The sequence below is a fragment of the Anomaloglossus baeobatrachus genome, chromosome 1, assembly GCF_048569485.1.
Source record: "Anomaloglossus baeobatrachus isolate aAnoBae1 chromosome 1, aAnoBae1.hap1, whole genome shotgun sequence".
In the NCBI taxonomy this organism is placed as follows: Eukaryota; Metazoa; Chordata; class Amphibia; order Anura; family Aromobatidae; genus Anomaloglossus; species Anomaloglossus baeobatrachus.
Genome location: NC_134353.1, coordinates 656,324,465 through 656,342,867, shown reverse-complemented (window position 1 = coordinate 656,342,867; position 18,403 = coordinate 656,324,465). Strand labels below are relative to the sequence as shown.

Genomic DNA, 18,403 nt, shown 5'->3' with positions numbered 1-18,403 from the left:
GTAACTAGGAGAGCAGGGAGCCAGCGCTCAGTGTGCGCTGCTCCCTGTTCTCTGCACGTGTAGCTCCGTGCGCTGGTAACCAAGGTAAATATCGGGTTGGTTACCCGATATTTACCTTAGTTACCAAGCGCAGCATCTTCCACGCGGCGCTGGGGGCTGGTCACTGGTTGCTGGTGAGCTCACCAGCAACTCGTGTAGCCACGCTCCAGCGATCCCTGCCAGGTCAGGTTGCTGGTGGGATCGCTGGAGCGTCGCAGTGTGACATCTCACCAGCAACCTCCTAGCAACTTACCAGCGATCCCTATCGTTGTTGGGATCGCTGGTAAGTTGTTTAGTGTGACTGGACCTTTTGTCACGCTCCCCGGGTCCCTTGCGCCGCTCCCCGGCTCACCTGTCACACTCCCCGGCTCTCCTGCCTCGCTCCCCGGTTCCTCGGTCCGGTCTCCACCGCTCCCCGCTCTCCAGCATCCATTTCCGGCGCGTCCCAGGCGTCCTGGTCCCCGCTCTCGGCGCCCGTCGGCTTCTCAGCCCCAGCCCGGCTCTGCTGCTTCCTCCTCTCAGCTTCCTGCTCTGGCTTCTGGCACCCGGGCCGCGCGCATGCGCATTAGGGCGCGCGCGCGGTCATTGACCCTTTCTTAAAGGGCCAGCGTCCATTGACAGGAAATGAAGCACACAGGTACAGGGTATAAAGGGGTTTAATGTCCAAGTGGGCGGGGCCTGATCTTCGTGTTTCTCAAGCTAGGAGTCAGGTCTCCTTGTGTTCCTGTGAGATACTCACCTCTCTCTCTTTTAGAGCCGAGCCTGCCTCGCCATACGGTCCTGCCGAATCCCGAACCCCGAACGCTGCCTATCTGCCATCCTGACAGTCCGTACCATCTCGGATCCCTGCGGTGACCCGTCATCTCGCTCCAAAGGTTCCGGACCCCGCCTGACATCATCTCGGCTTCCGAACCTGAGCTCCGTCACCCGGACTACCATCAGTGACTCCGTGGTCCCAGGGACTTCTCCGTTATACTCTTGTGCACGGACTGTTCTGCTACCTATAGTGCTCCAGCTACCGGACCCCTTACCATCATCAAGGAGTTCGGCCCAGTGGATCCACCTCCTGGGTCTGCCCGACCACCTGGCCCTAACAGTAAGATCAGGCCATGGATCCCGCTGAAGCACTAGCAGCTGTACAGGAGGAACTCACACGCCAGCGTGAGACTCAGACCCGCATGCTGCAATTCATGTCGTCTGTGGACGCCCGCCTGAACACGCTACAAGCGTCAGTTACGTCTTCAGCATCCCGGGCTGCCACTAGACAATCCACGGCCCCAGCTCCCGTGGCGGCTTCTTCGGATGCTTCCAGACTTCGTTTGGCCTCACCACCCCGGTACGCCGGAGACCCCAAGACCTGCAGGGGATTCATAAACCAATGTTCCCTCCATTTCACGCAGCTGCCGCATTTGTTTGCCTCCGACCAAGCCAAGGTCGCCTTCATCATGTCCCATCTAGAGGGTGAGGCACTGGCGTGGATGAACCCCTTGTGGGAGAAGGAGGATCCTGTGACCACGAACATCCAGGAGTTCCTGCAGGCATTCCGTGGCACCTTTGACGAGCCCGGACGCGCCTCCGCGTCTGCCTCATCTCTTCTCCGGTTACGTCAGGGGACTCTGACGGTGGGTCAATACGCAATCCGTTTTCGCACCTTGGCTTCAGAACTCGGGTGGAACAACGAGGCCCTAACCGCCGCCTTTTGGGAAGGACTCTCGGGTCGAATTAAGGATGAGCTGGCTGGTCGTGACGTACCGTCCACCCTGGACGCCCTGATTACCCTAGCGACTCGAGTGGACATTCGCTTTCAGGAGCGGTCCAAAGAGGTGTCCCGTGAGAGACGTCCTGTACGGCATTCCTCTCCTCCGCAGAAGCCCTCCGTACGTCAGTCAACGGCATCTGGTGTCTCCGTCCACGAGCCCATGCAGATCGACCGTATGCGGCAGTCTGAACAACGTCGAGCAGAGCGGCTCGCTAAGGGCCTTTGCTTCTACTGCGGAGAAGGCACACACCTGCTACGCTCCTGTCCAGAGAGGCCGGGAAACTCCAAAGCCTAGGGTTGGTAGGAGAGGCCACCCTAGGTGCTGGGACTCTCTCAGACCCGGTTACATGGACTGTGCAAGTGACAACGGGAGAGACGCGGTTCACGGCTGAGGCGTACCTCGATTCTGGGGCAGCGGGCAAATTCATCCAGCAGGCCACGGTGGACAAGTACCAGCTGCCTGTTACTCCACTCGACAAACCCCTAGTGATTGCCTCTGTGGATGGGAGACCCCTCTCTGACACCATCTCCTGGATCACCAGGCCGGTCGAACTGCGTATCGGTGCCCTGCACACCGAGAACATCGCTCTCTACGTCCTCCCACACATGTCCCATCAAATCCTGCTGGGACTTCCCTGGTTACGGACACACGAACCATCAGTCAGCTGGGGCACTGGTGAAATCACCCGATGGGGCTCTTCATGCCATGAGAACTGTCTGAAGACCATACAACCCATCCGACGACCTCCGGTGCCAGAGAACCTACCGGGACTGCCCTCGGCCTATTGGTCCTTCGCGGACGTCTTTGATAAAAAGGAATCTGAGGTACTTCCGCCACATCGTCCTTACGATTGTGCCATTGACCTGCTCCCGGGCACAACACCACCTCGAGGACGGATATATCCATTGTCTCCCGCCGAATCAAGGGCCATGTCTACTTACATCACAGAGAGCCTGGCAAGGGGATTCATTCGGAGATCCTCCTCTCCTGCTGGAGCAGGCTTCTTCTTCGTCAAGAAGAAAGAGGGCGACTTACGCCCTTGTATAGACTACCGGGGATTGAACCAAATCACCGTGAAAAACAAGTACCCTCTGCCACTCATCCCCGAATTGTTTGACCGGCTGAGAGGAGCTCGTGTGTTCACCAAGTTGGATCTTCGGGGTGCCTACAACCTGGTCCGCATCCGCTCTGGGGACGAATGGAAGACCGCGTTCAATACTCGCGATGGGCACTATGAATACTGCGTGATGCCCTTCGGCCTGTGTAACGCACCAGCAGTCTTTCAAGAATTGGTGAACGACGTTTTCCGGGATCTTCTCTACGTCTGTGTGGTGGTGTATCTGGATGATATCCTTGTCTTCTCTCCGGACCTCCAGACCCACAGAGAGAACGTGCAGCTGGTTCTACAAAGACTCAGAGAGAATCGTCTGTATGCCAAGTACGAGAAGTGTGTCTTTGAGCAGTCTTCTCTTCCCTTCCTGGGTTACATCATCTCCGATTCCGGACTGCAGATGGATCCAAAGAAGGTCTCCTCCATTCTCAACTGGCCTCCTCCTTCTGGACTGAAGGCAATCCAACGCTTTCTGGGATTCGCCAACTATTACCGCCAGTTCATCCCTCACTTCTCGGCTCTGACTGCTCCTCTCTCCGCCTTGACCAAGAAGGGAGCTAATCCGAAGGACTGGTCACCTGCGGCCGACGCCGCGTTTGGCTCTCTGAAGCGGGCATTTGCCTCCTCTCCTGTACTCCACCGTCCGGAGTTAAACCGCCAGTTCACCTTGGAGGTGGATGCCTCCTCCTCGGGAGCCGGAGCAGTGCTCATGCAGAAGTCCTCCTCCGGGAAGATGGTGACTTGCGGTTTCTTCTCCAAGAGCTTCTCTGCGCCTGAACGCAACTACACCATCGGTGACCGAGAGCTATTGGCAGTCAAACTGGCTCTGGAGGAATGGCGCTACCTTCTGGAGGGAGCAGTGTACCCCGTGATCATTTACACGGACCACAAGAACCTGGAATACCTGCGGTCCGCTCAGCGACTGAACCCACGGCAAGCCAGGTGGTCCTTGTTCTTTGCCAGGTTCGATTTCCAGCTCCATTTCCGACCCGCGGACAAGAATGTACGCGCTGATGCCTTGTCCAGGTCTTTCATGCCCATGGAGCAGGAGGAGGAGACATCCCAACCCATCATCTGTCCTAGTAAAATCATTCAGGTGGCTCCTGTCACCCTGGCCCAGATACCGCCCGGGAAGACCTATGTCTCTGAGACTGACAGGGAAAAAGTGTTACACTGGGGCCATGCCTCGAAAATAGCCGGTCATGCTGGTCAGAAGAGAACATGGAGTGCGATTGTACGTCATTACTGGTGGCCATCCCTTCGCACGGACGTCGCCTCTTTTGTCTCTGCCTGCTCCTCTTGTGCCAGGAACAAGACGCCAAAACACCTGCCATATGGCCGTCTGCTGCCTCTGCCTATACCCTCAATTCCGTGGCAACACATTGCGATGGACTTCATTACGGACTTGCCATTGTCCTCCGGACACACAGTCATATGGGTCGTGGTGGATCGGTTCTCTAAAATGGCTCAAATGGCTGGACTGCCCTCTGCTCAGGAACTCGCGGACGCCTATATACATCACATCTTCCGCTTGCATGGCTTTCCATCACACATCGTGTCCGACAGGGGAACTCAGTTCACCTCCCGCTTCTGGAGGGCTCTCTGCAAACATCTGGGAGTGACTCTGGACTTTTCTTCTGCCTACCATCCTCAGTCTAATGGCCAAGTGGAAAGGGTCAATCAAATCTTGACCTCCTTCTTACGTCACTACGTCAACGCCCATCACGACGACTGGTCCACGCTTCTTCCATGGGCTGAATTCTCCCATAACCACCACGTCAGTGAGTCCTCCTCCAGCTCTCCCTTCCATGTCGTTTACGGACTTCAGCCCTCCGTCCCATTGCCTGTATCCCCTTCTTCGGATGTCCCTGCTGCTGATGCTGTAGCCCGTGACTTTGCAACCATTTGGGACTCTGTCAAGGCGTCCCTTGGGCGTGCTTCCCTGCGGATGAAGAGACACGCAGACAAGAGACGTCTGGACCCTCCGTGTTTCTCTCCTGGAGATCTCGTCTGGCTTGCTTCCAAGTACGTCCGATTGAAGATACCATCCTACAAGCTGGGTCCTCGCTACATCGGGCCGTTTAAAGTCCTCAACAAGATCAATGAGGTCTCCTACAAGCTACAGCTCCCGGCCACGATGAGGATACCCAACTCCTTCCACGTCTCCCTGCTCAAGCCAGTTGTCCTTGGTCCCTTCTCCGCTGCTGCCAGTTCGGCTCCTCCTCCTATTGCCGATGCGGTATCTATCTATGCGGTAAGAGATATCATGGCCATGAAGACCGTACGGGGTCGACAGTTCTTCCTGGTGGACTGGGCAGGGTATGGTCCTGAGGATAGGTCCTGGGAGCCCCGGGAGAATGTGGGCACTCCGCTGATCCGTGCCTTCCTGTCCCGGTTGCGGGGAGTGGGGTGTGGGGGGGGTACTGTCACGCTCCCCGGGTCCCTTGCGCCGCTCCCCGGCTCACCTGTCACACTCCCCGGCTCTCCTGCCTCGCTCCCCGGTTCCTCGGTCCGGTATCCACCGCTCCCCGCTCTCCAGCATCCATTGCCGGCGCGTCCCAGGCGTCCTGGTCCCCGCTCCCGGCGCCCGTCGGCTTCTCAGCCCCAGCCCGGCTCTGCTGCTTCCTCCTCTCAGCTTCCTGCTCTGGCTTCTGGCACCCGGGCCGCGCGCATGCGCATTAGGGCGCGCGCGCGGTCATTGACCCTTTCTTAAAGGGCCAGCGTCCATTGACAGGAAATGAAGCACACAGGTACAGGGTATAAAGGGGTTTAATGTCCAAGTGGGCGGGGCCTGATCTTCGTGTTTCTCAAGCTAGGAGTCAGGTCTCCTTGTGTTCCTGTGAGATACTCACCTCTCTCTCTTTTAGAGCCGAGCCTGCCTCGCCATCCGGTCCTGCCGAATCCCGAACCCCGAACGCTGCCTATCTGCCATCCTGACAGTCCGTACCATCTCGGATCCCTGCGGTGACCCGTCATCTCGCTCCAAAGGTTCCGGACCCCGCCTGACATCATCTCGGCTTCCGAACCTGAGCTCCGTCACCCGGACTACCATCAGTGACTCCGTGGTCCCAGGGACTTCTCCGTTATACTCTTGTGCACGGACTGTTCTGCTACCTATAGTGCTCCAGCTACCGGACCCCTTACCATCATCAAGGAGTTCGGCCCAGTGGATCCACCTCCTGGGTCTGCCCGACCACCTGGCCCTAACACCTTTACACATAATCTTCTTATACTAACAGTTTATTTTGTTCCTATAGCAACCACTGACAGTTGCTATTTATAGCCCGCATCTCCCAGCTCCATTCAAATTAATGGAGGCAGGATTTTTGGGAGTAACTGTAAAGTGCGAGGTTAATTTTTCCTGTTAAAACATAGTCTATGACGTTCCCTGGGTCACATGGGGCGTCTGTGCAAAATTTTGTGATTGTAAATGCGACGGTGCAAATTCCTTTAGCGGACATACATACATACATACATACACACATACACATACACTGAGCTTTATATATTAGGCTAGCTGTAGTACCCAGGCGTTGCCCGGGATAGTAACTGTCTCTCTGTCTCTCTCCCAGTCTCTGTCTGTGTGTCGCTGTCTGTCCGTCTCGCTGTCTGTCTCTTTCCTTGTCTGTCTGTTTCTATCTCTCTGTCTGTATTTGCATCAGTCTATCTCTCTCAATCTCTGTATCTGTCTGTCTCTCTCTGTCTCTTTCCCAGTCTGTCTCTTTCCCGGTCTGTCTCTTTGCCGGGCTGTCTCTTTGCCGGGCTATCTCTTTGCCGGGCTGTCTTTTTGCCCGGCTGTCTCTTTCCCGGCTGTCTATTTCCTGCTATGTCTCTTTCCCGCTCTGTTTCTTTCCCGGTCTCTCTCTTTCCCGGTCTGTCTCTTTCCAGGACTGTCTCTTTCCCCGTCTGTCTCTTTCCCGCTCTATCTCTTTCCCGCTCTGTCTCTTTCCAGATCTGTCTCTTTCCCGGTCTGTCTCTTTCCCGGTCTGTCTCTTTCCCGCTCTATCTCTTTCCTGGTCTGTCTCTTTGCCGGTCTGTCTCTTTGCCGGTCTGTCTCTTTGCCAGTCTGTCTCTTTGCCCATTTGTCTCTTTCCAGGTCTGTCTCTTTCCAGGTCTGTCTCTTTCTAGGACTGTCTCTTTCTAGGACTGTCTCTTTCCAGGGCTGCCTCTTTCCAGGGCTGCCTCTTTCCAGGGCTGTCTCTTTGCCCGGCTGTCTCTTTGCCCGACTGTCTCTTTGCCTGGCTGTCTCTTTGCCCGGCTGTCTCTTTGCCCGGCTGTCTCTTTGCACGGCTGACTCTTTGCCCGGCTGTCTCTTTGCCCGGCTGTCTCTTTCCAGGGCTGTCTCTTTCCCGCTCTGTCTCTTTGCCCGTCTGTCTCTTTGGGAGTCTGTCTCTTTGGGAGTCTGTCTCTTTGCCCGTCTGTCTCTTTGCCCGTCTGTCTCTTTCCCCATGTGTCTCTGTCTCTCTTTATCCGTCTCACCACCGACATCTTTTTACCTCACACATAAGCTTCGTATACTAAACAGTTTATTTTGTTTCTATAGCAACCACTGACAGTTGCTATTTATAGCCTGGAGCTCCCTGCTCCATTCAGTTTAATAGCTGCAGGATTTTTGTAGAGTAACTGGAAAGGACGGGGTTACATTTTCCCGCCCAAACATAGTCTATGACGTTCCCTGAGTCACATGGAGTGTCTGTGCAAAATTTCGTGATTGTACATGTGACAGTGCGGATTCCTTTAGCGGACATACACACACACACATACACACACACATACACTCACTGAGCTTTATATATTAGATTGTTACGTTCTACACAGCGGCCTATGCTCTTATATACAGTATGTTTGTATAAGAGCCCACTGGTGGTGGCCACAGCTTATAGTCACCAAATCTGGTGACAGGTTCCCTTTAAGGTCCCTATTGACTATAATGGGTGCCATCTAGTTTCAGGAATGATGTTGGTCATTTTACCAGATATAGCATATTATGATAAATTGTTTTGTCCAAAATTTCCAGCAGATTCTGCAAGAAAGGCTCCAGAGAACGCACTGCTGATTTGAAAAAAACCATAGCCAAGGAATAAGACTTATTTTTTTAATTTTTTAATTTTACTTGATTATATTGCATCATTAATTCCACATTCCACATTAATTCCACTTTACAGACATCAGTATCAGTGACCCCAATGGGGCTCACAATCTAAATCCCCTATTAGTATGTCTTTGGAGTGTGAGAGGAAAGCCACGCAAACACAGAGAGAACATACAAACTCCTTGCAGATGTTGGCCTTGGTGGAATTTGAACCCAGGACCCCAGTGCCGCTTCTTAGTGGAGAAGTCGAAGTTTATTAACAAATGTATCAATTGAAATGTCACATTTTCACCATACATGGCAGTAAAGGGAATGAGGGAATGTGATGCATGGAATACAGCTGTCCCTGTTTTGCCCATGTGATGTAAAGACCAACCTCTGGCTGTCATTGCGTCCAAGACAAAAGAGAACTCATCATGCACCAAAATAGCATTTGACACCAGTAGCAATAGGTGAATGGAACACCTGTACCTAAATGTCTTGCTTGTAGTCCAGTGTCAAACAAATGTCTTCTGATGGCTTGTGTAGACATCTTTCATTTCACTTGCAGTACAGAATGGATCACCATGCACCATTCTTCAAACTGGATGAAGGCACTTTGGCAACAGAATAAAGAATTCTTCACGAGGGAACATCACTCTGATTTTCCTCCCGGTATTATGGTAGTACTCAGTCTAGAAGTATAGCTAGGGGTTCAGCTCACTGAACGCTAAACATCTGAGCGGGCCCCTAACCAGATAACCCTGATTACAACTACGGTGGTACAGCCTATTTTTGGGTACAGGGGACCCTCAGCAGACTGTACTGTTAGTGACAATAAATCTACACACAAAGGCCAACACTGATATTACCGACATATGGTAACCATATTGTGGTAGATACCAGTCCTGCAATACATGTAAGGCCTCTTTTACACGTCCGTGAAAATCACGCACGTTTTTCACGGACGTGTCAGAGATGCGTTTTGCCCTCCGTGACCCGTGTTTATGGGCTATGAGTGTTCTCTGTGTGTTATCCGTGATAACACACGGAGAACGGGAACTTTATGCTCACCTGTCCCTGGCGTCGCTGTCCGTGGTACTGATCTTTGGTCTCCGGTCCTGCCGACTACCCGCTGCTGCTGCTTCCAGCCGCAGTGAAGTGAATATTCAATTAGCATAGTGAGCGGCGGTCGGCAGCAAGTGACAATAGCGGCAGAGACAGGAGGGCAGGAGAAGGTGAGTAAAGTTTTGTTTTTTTTCTCACAGACACATGTCTTCTCTCCGGTGTGTGTCACACGGAACACATCCGTGTGGTCCGTGTGTGTTACGTGTTACACGTTTGCGTTCCATGTGACACTCGTGATGCCGGAAAGAAAACAGACATGTCGGCGTGAGAAACACACGGACACACGTAATACGGAACGGACATACGTTCCGTGCGCAAATACTTACGTGTGTCCAAAACCATAGGAAAACCTAGGTGTACGTGTGTACGTGTCTCCGGTACGTGAGAAAACTGCCAAACACGTACCGGAGGCACGTACATGTAAAGGGGGCGTAAGAGATAGTGACTTACACTGACCTCCTTTCTGATGGAGTCACTCACTTTTCCAGCCTTTTTCATCTGGCACAGACCGACACAACTTCTTCCAGCCACACCTCATCTGCAGGGATTACAAAAAAGACACATTTGACTTCTCACATTTCAAGCACTGTCCCTATGTATTCTCAACCTGCAAAAATGCCTCATATTACTGATACTCCAATACAGAGCTGCTGCCACCGTGCTGCCGTATGTGTCCCTATTACAGCAACTGCTGTATGGCATGAAAGCAGTGCTCCTCATATTGTCCCACATACCGTGTTTCCCCAAAAATAAACTGTCTTATAATATTTTTTGCCCCGAAAAATGCACTAGGGATTATTTTTGGGGAAACACGCAATGAAAGAAAGGCAGACCCCTACTCATAGCAGTCCATCGCACTTACCAGTCCCGAGACATCTGTGTTGCTCCCAGGACCTCCTGCGATCCACAGCGGGTGTTCCCAGCAGGTCCTCGTGTGTTCCACAGAAGTGCTCCCCTGCTTCCGGCTGACATCCCTCCGCTCTCACACACCCCACACACACACACACACACACACACACACATCACACACACATCCGATCACAGCAATATCTCACACACACAAATCCGGTGATACTGTACTGTTTCCGGCTGCAGGGGGACCTGTGACACTGTGGAATGCATCGAAGACCTGAGGTGGAATTCATGGAGGACCTGCAGTAAAATTGCCCACTAGAAAAATATTAATGCCCTGTGCAAGTGCCCTAGAAAAGTGTTCAGATTTTTCCCATAGAAAGTGACAATACCACATGGGCACCTTTGACTGTAACAATAACCTGAGTGCCCATTACAAAAGTGGTTCTTAAGTGTGCACTTAACAATTAATAATGTCCCCTGAGTCCCCCAATAAACAACTCCCCTTTACACAGTATGATGCTCTAACACCTCCCCTATACTCAGTATGATGGGTTCACAGGTCCCCTATACACAGTATGAGCCCACAGCTAACCTATACACAGTATAATGGGCCCACAAATCCTTTATACACAGTACAGTGATCCCACAGTTCCCCTATATACTATATACAGTATAATGTGCCTACAGCAGCCCTATACACAGTATACACAATACATCAGAATCCTGGCATGGCGCGATGACGTCACTGCACTAGGACTCTAACATCCTGTGCATGCGCTGGTGCCATCATCCTGCTGTTCTGTAGACCAAAGGCTTAATTAGCCCTGCGGTCCACAGAATAGAGGGCTGCAGTGCAGGGAGATTGTGTCATTCTGTGCACACCGATATAGTTAACAGTGGCAATAGCTTCGGGTGGGCCCCCCTGAATGTGGGGCCCAGGGCAACCGCCCACTCTTCTTCCGCAGTAGCTCTGCTACTTAGTCGGCCCCCTCTAATCTTCATTCCAGGTGCGTTAATGTATAAGGGCCTCCACAGTACTCCCTGCAGTGTTTAAGGGCCCCACAGTACTCCCTTCAATGTATGAGGGTCCCCCATACTTTATGATGCCTCCACAGTCCCACCACATGTTTTAATTGAAAAAAAAAATGTCATCTATTCACCTAATTCAGGATCCTGATAAGTCCAGCACAGGCAGATCATCACATTGTCATCGCATTCACAAGATATCAGAATCCTGGCACAGAGTGATGACGTCACCGCGCTAGCATTCCAATGTCCTGTGCATCCGATGGTGCCATCATCCTGCTATTCTTCAGACCACAGACTTAATTATCCATGTAGTCCATGGCTCCCCTATACACACGATATTGAACCCACAGCTCCCCTATACACAGTATGAGCACACAGCTGATCAGATCAGCCGAGGTGCATGGAAAGATGCAGGCTCGGCGTGCAAGCCCATATCAAAAGCAGGGAGACGACCCATGACAGACATAGTACGTCATTAAAGGGTTAAGGACTCATTCCGAATTCAGTTTTATTGATGTTCGAGAAAAACGGACCGTTTCATCAGTTGTTTTCACTGATGGGAAGAAAAAAAAGCCTCTCCACCTTCTTCTATTTATCAGTCAGTATATAACGGGCAACGCAGAGTTGACTTCCGAATGCCATCAGAGGTTTTCATGGTCCTATACACTTGCACTGCCAATTTTGATCTGATACTTGGATCAATATCGCATATGTCTGTGATTTTGCACAGACTACTCAGTTCACACAAAATCACGGCCATCTGAACAGCCCCATAAGCCATTAAAAAAACAGCACTTGTACGTTAAAAACTGATGTATGAAATGCACAATGCTACACATGGGAGTTGTTCATTATCACTTGCACAATTGTCACTACTGTAGACAGAGATATCACACATCTTTTCAAAATAAATATTTATTATAAAAATACAAAACATATTAAATATATAAATATTTTTTCTGTGAAACATAGATGGTACAAAAAGATTCCAGTACAATTTTTGGTCCCATATACCGAGTGCTATATCAGTTACGTAACATATGTCCATGTAAACATGCGACCTGGGGCTTCTGTCAGGTGTAACAGTTCCTGAGCGTACGGCAATACATCATTGACTTGCATTGATGTTGCCCAACCTGATTTTGTTAAATGCCACAGGATGCATCTCTGGTAAATCTAGACTTGTCTGATACAACAGTAAGGTGTATAAACATTATATTATTGAAATGTAAAGGCCTTTACAACAGTGATCTCCAGCCTGTAGCTCGCCAGCATAATGGAGCTTTCACAAGAGCTGGCCTACAAGCTGAAGACCACTGCCTTTCATCATCGTTGAGAAACTGAAATATCATTTGACACAGTATAAACAAAAGATCCATGTAAAATAAATAGCTGTTTATAAATAAATAAATACCGAGAGTTAAATAACATTTCTGTTACAGAAGACAACACTTTTCAAGTTGAAAAGAGAACAAAAACTCACCGTTTGGAGTTTTTTATATATATAAATATCAAAAGCAATGTTAAATAATAAATATATAAATAAACATTTTTAACTCAATTTTAACCCTTCCTTAAAGTTTATATTTTAGGCATCTAAAAAGTAGTTCATCATCTTAAACACAATTTGTCATGTGCTTAAGTCAGTCCCATCTGGTTCGCTGTGTATTCCAGTTTTCAAGGTCGTATAATGTAACAATTAGGGGCGCACAGTGTTCAAATGCATACGTTAGGCAAACAGATAAAGTAGGTTGGTTCCCAAATGTGTTGCAACAATCCAGGTTCCTCCAGTTGTGACCATAGGAAGATTTGTGGAGCGTATATGATTTTTTTGTGTTCAATCTGTGGACCGACGTTGGTTCTTTTTACCTAGTAGAAGGCTCCTGAGTGTCCTCTACCTTCATCTCCCAGTCACTTGTGATTTCTGCTGCTTTTTTCAAGAAGTGCTTATATTTCCTAAGTACTTTACATCCCTTTTTCTTCTTCTCCATAGTTTTTTGTTTAGCACTTACGTTGTAGTACACGTCTACTTTAGGGACGTTATACCTTTTGCCGAGGACACAAGACAAGTTTGAAATAACGGCTGCTATCTCTGTTTTACTTGTATTTAGCTGGAGGTGCAAAATCCTATTTCTGGGATTCAGATTCATTTGGTCCTGTGTAATATTTCCCACTGCTGTGTTCATGTACTGGAAGATTTTGTACAGTTCACTCAGTTTCTCCTCTTCGCTGCTAGTGCTATTTACACTGAATGTAAAAAATTCATGGTGTTGTGCGTGACACACAGTGCTAATGTCCACGGAATGGAAGTTTTGACAGTCGGCCTGAAAAAGAGTAAAGTTATACAATTGTTATTTATTTCTCATCAATTTTATAGGTTGCCTCTGTAGACCTATTGTTTTCTTTACTATTATAAACATTTTGTGACTTCTGTGTAAATGAAAAAGAATTATGACGACCTATCGGAGGGCAGTAATAGTAAGGTATAAGTGGTTAGGACTTGTTGCCTGCTAATGGCAATAAAACATCTTACACAAGTGGCTAAAATGCCTAAAATACATTTTTGCAACTGATTTAATTAAAAATGTTGGTTATTTGGCTTGTATGGTATATACAGCACGATCTTCTAGGCTGATGTATGACTATATAAAAGTTGAACTTTGATTTCGTCATAAATCAGCTGAGATCTTTCAGAAGAAGGGAGATAACAGTTACAGAACCTGTTGTCATATCATTTCACTAAAATGTTTACATTTCCTTAAAGCGAATTTCTCACCAGGTTTTTGCTTCCCTATCAGAGAGTAGCATATTGTAGAGACAGAGAACCTGATTCCAGCAATGTATCACTTACTGAGCTGTTTGCTGTCATTTTGATAAAATCAATGTTTTCTCTGCTGCAGGTCTAGTAGTTATACAAAGCTTATGGATATGCTGGACTGCCTGGCAGCACAACAAGTAGTCCTCTAATGATAATCTACTGTTGATTACACAGTGACTTTATCAAAACTACATAAAGTAGCCCAGTAAGTGACACATCACTGGAATCATTGTCTCTGCCTCTACATTTTGCTGCTCTCAGATTAGGTGACAAAACCTGGTGACAGATTCCCTTTAAAAATTTGGGGCCATTTGGCTTGCATGGTATATAGCAAAATGATCTTCTAGGCTGATGTATGACTATAGCAAAGTTGAACTTTGATTTAGTCATAAATCAGCTAAGAAGATGTTTCAGAAGAAGAGAGATAAGAGTTACATATCCTGTTGTGAAATCTCTCACTGCTAGATTTGCCTGTTAAGTCATTCTGCAGTCTGGCACGTACTGTAACTCATAGAGGCTGTTAAGGTTAAACTCGTCTAGCATTTTTAAAGAAACCCTAATGTAAAAATGCTTTTAAGATGATAATTCAAGGAATGTTGTAGAAAAAAAAATGCAATGGTAACTTTATACTTTATGGTTACTTGTTGACTATCTTCTGGTAGACTATCAACATGTACAGCAACTTGATGTCATTCTGTAATATCGATTAAAGGGAATCTGTCAGCAGGTTTTTGTCATGTAAACTGAAGACAGCATGCTGCAAGGATTAAAACATAGAATTCAGGGATGCCTGTCTTGTCAAGGTTCAGTCTATTGTTTATTTGCTATGTTTGTTTAACCAGCAGGACTTCTCATTGCTCGGACTACAATGTCATATGCAGGTATGCAGGGCAGTCCGGCACCCCCCCTCCTCTGACACCTCACTGTCAATGTACAATCTTGATAGAGAGCCTGCAGTGTTTGGGGGGCAGTTCTCGAAGGCTGGGACTACACGGGGATTACTGAGATCCCCTCGCATGACACTCGGCTCACGCTGGCAGTACAGCAGAGCCGAATGTCATGCGAGTGTCCCTGCGACTGAGGTCCGATCGTGCAAGCGCACCTCAGCTGCGGGGGGGGGCAGGCTGGCACTGACGAGGGGCGGGCCGGCGCTGCGGAGGGAAGGGAGGGATTAATCTCCCTCTCTCCTCCGTAGCCGGCTATTGGCATTCTTGCCCTGCACTCGCGGTACACCGATGTACCGCGAGTGCAGTGAAATTTTTCTCTCGCCCCATAGACTTGAATGGGTGCGAGAGAAAACAGGATCGCATTACAGTCACAGCATGCTGCGATTGTTTTCTCGGTCCGATTAGGGCTGAGAAAATAATCGCTCATGAGTGCTGACACATAGGCTAATATTGGTCCGAGTGGAATGTGATTTTTATCGCACTCCACTCGCAACAATTTTCATGCCGTGTGGCTTAGGCCTAAATCTAAAAACTCTGATTGTGTCAGATTGGCTGCCCCAGTAATTTCAAGGCCGCTTTACACGCTACGACATCGCTCAAGCGATCTCGTTGTGGTCACGGAATTTGTGACGCACATCCGGCCACTTTAGCGATGTCGTTGCGTGTGACACCTATGAGCGATTTTGCATCGTTGCAAAAACGTGCAAAATCGCTAATCGGTGACATGCCCCCCTATTCTCGATTATCGTTGCTGCTGTGTGTACGATGTAGTTCATCGTTCCTGCGGCAGCACACATCGCTATGTGTGACACCGCAGGAACAAGGAACCTCACCTTACCTGCAGCCGTCGGCAATGCGGAAAGAAGGAGGTGGGCGGGATGTTACATCCCGCTCATCTCCGCCCCTCCGCTTCTATTGGGTGCCCGCTTAGTGACGTCGCTGTGACACCAAACGAACTGCCCCCTTAGAAAGGAGGTGGTTCGCCGGTCACAGCGACGTCGCTAGGCAGGTAAGTAGTGTGACGGGTCTGAGCGATGTGCGCCACGGGCAGCGATTTGCCCGTGTCGCACAACCGAGGGGGGCGGGAACGCACGCTAGCGATATCAGTAACAATATCGCAGCATGTAAAGCGGCCTTAAGTGATACATTGTTGGATTCAGGATCTTTTCTAACATCATGCTGCTCTCAGATGAGGTAGCAAAATCCTGCTGACAGATTCCCTTTAAATGATTTAGGATATACATTTGTTTATGTCCTGCCATTCACTATCAGGGGTTAATAATAATAATCTAGGCAATACTTTCTGCACTTATAAAAATACATTTTCCCGTAAAACTGCCTATCTTTCTTGAACTATTACATCATGAACGCCTTTCTCTTTCTGGTATAAAGATATCACCTCCTATTTCTTAGTAATCTTTCTAGTATACCTTCTGACTCCTCAAAAGTTACTGTCAACTATTTGATAGGCTGTCAAAATGTCTTAAGATACGGCACAACCTATTGTCAGAGAGCAGGAAATGCTCCATGAATGATGCCTGGTGATGCAATATACATAGCTCTGCAGGAATGTGACAGATCGCCTTTAATCATTGTTACTTGGCTGGCAGTTTTCTCTAGCACAGCTAAACATTTTATAATTTTTCTATACTTACATAAGTATCAAAGCGTTCCTTGGCTTTCAAGTGCATATCCATTATCAGTGAGTGGATCTGTGACATGATGGAGGTTATGCTGCCATTACATTTGCTAGCATATGTGTAGAGCGAGGATACATCATTTAATGGCTTTGCCCTTGCCATTAACAGAGCCAAGTGTTGGAAGATCAGTAGTTGCACAATCCCTGTTCCGAAGAAAAAAAAGAAAAAAAACATATGTTTCACATTATTCTGTTGAGAAGTCTGCTTTCATCAGTGACAGACGAGACGTGCAACTTTTCTGCAATAGGGAGAGAACATACAAAACTCCTTATTCGCATAACATTTGGCTGTTTTAGGGTTGACGTATCGGAATAGGATGTTCAATTATGGGGTTAAGTATACTTTCTCAGTATGTACAATAGAAAAACAGAAAGGCAGAAAACACAGTTTATTAAATTTAACAAAAAACCTTAAACTTCTTTTTTCTCTCTCTCCAATTGTTTTAAACAAGAAAGCCTTGGAGATATGACGGCTGAATGAGTACCACACTTCCAAATGCTTTAACCACTAAACCACTGTGCTAGATCACACAGCTAGGCTCGTCCGTAATGTATCTGCGGAGAACATGTGCCCGGACGTGTCTACGAGAACTTGTTAAATTTACACTTGTAGAAAGAAAAGCCTGCTAACATGCCGAACTGCTGTAATAGCCGGAAAACTATCAGCTCCTTGCCTCACAATCTGCCGATTACATCTTGTATAAAGTTTAGTATGTCATTTTCTTAAAGAAGCCAAAAGAGAGCAAGAATGAATGTGAGTGCTGGGAATGAAAGTTACCTGCCACAAGCTGCATTCTACTCTCAAGCCCCCCCTGGGCAGTCTGCGGAATAGCTGGTTTCTGTAGCGTTTCTTACTAACATTTTTACAAAGGCATGACTTATATAGCCGTCCCATCCCACTGAACCAATCATCTAGCAGTGTATTCAGGAAGTGACATTCATTCATTTTTTTTCCTTTTGAACATTATTCCAGTTTTACTAGCGCGCACTCATATTCATAGTGTTTCATAATAATCTGGGAATTCCCAAATGTGGACTAATTCACAGCCGCAGTCACACTCTTTATCTGTGATTTAGTCAATTTCTTTTACTGATTAATTTCAGAAAGTGCAGAGGTGGACTTGTGGAAGAGAGTTGTGATTAATAAAAAAAGCAAAACCTAAACAATGTTACGTGTGAGTAGAAAAGCTTCAGATAGCTATAGTAACATTAAATTATTCCATGTGCGAAAAAAAATATTCATAGTGCTTCTTCAGAGGATGGAGCCAATTCTCGAACAGTCAGTAAAGGTTTCTTGTAAACTATACACTAGTAATAGCGTAACTGCTACATTCCATCAGGGACAACCTAAACAATCACCTGCACATTCTCAGTGTATATATACAATGTTTATGATACATGTTTACATGAAATGATTAGTACCAATAATAAGAGTTGCTGTTAGAGAATTTGATATCATATAGGGTTGTGTGTTAAGATCCATGATATATAGCTTTATGTGATTTGGTGCAGAGGAAAACATGAGTAACCCATCACAACTTTCCCTGTGGGCTCTAAGGTGGGCTTTGCACACTACGACATCGCAGGTGCGATGTCGGTGGGGTCAAATCGAAAGTGACACACATCCAGCGTCGCAGTCGATATCGTAGTGTGCAAATCCTTTTTGATACAATTAACGAGCGCAAAAGCGTCGTTATCGTATCATCGGTGTAGGGTCCTACATTTCCATAATGCCGGTGCAGCGACAGGTACGATGTTGTTCCTCGTTCCTGCGGCAGCACACATCGCTGTGTATGAAGCCGCAGGAGCGAGGAACATCTCCTTACCTGCGCCCGGCTGCAATGCGGAAAGAAGGAGGTGGGCGGGATGTTTACATCATGCTCATCTCCGCTGCTATTGGCTGCCTGCCGTGTGACGTCGCTGTGACGCCGCACAACCCGCCCCCT

At 48.2% G+C, this 18,403-nt stretch overlaps 1 protein-coding gene across 1 annotated transcript; it reads right to left on the bottom strand.

Annotated features, from left to right (window-relative positions):
* Nucleotides 1–12,563: 12,563 nt before the first annotated feature.
* Nucleotides 12,564–17,292, bottom strand: LIF (LIF interleukin 6 family cytokine). Its single transcript, XM_075341531.1, has 3 exons — nt 17,236–17,292; nt 16,414–16,601; nt 12,564–13,317 (listed from the first exon to the last, which is right to left on the bottom strand). The coding sequence occupies exons 1-3, from the start codon at nt 17,249–17,251 to the stop codon at nt 12,859–12,861; spliced, it is 663 nt and encodes a 220-aa protein (XP_075197646.1). The 5' UTR covers nt 17,252–17,292; the 3' UTR covers nt 12,564–12,858.
* Nucleotides 17,293–18,403: the final 1,111 nt, after the last annotated feature.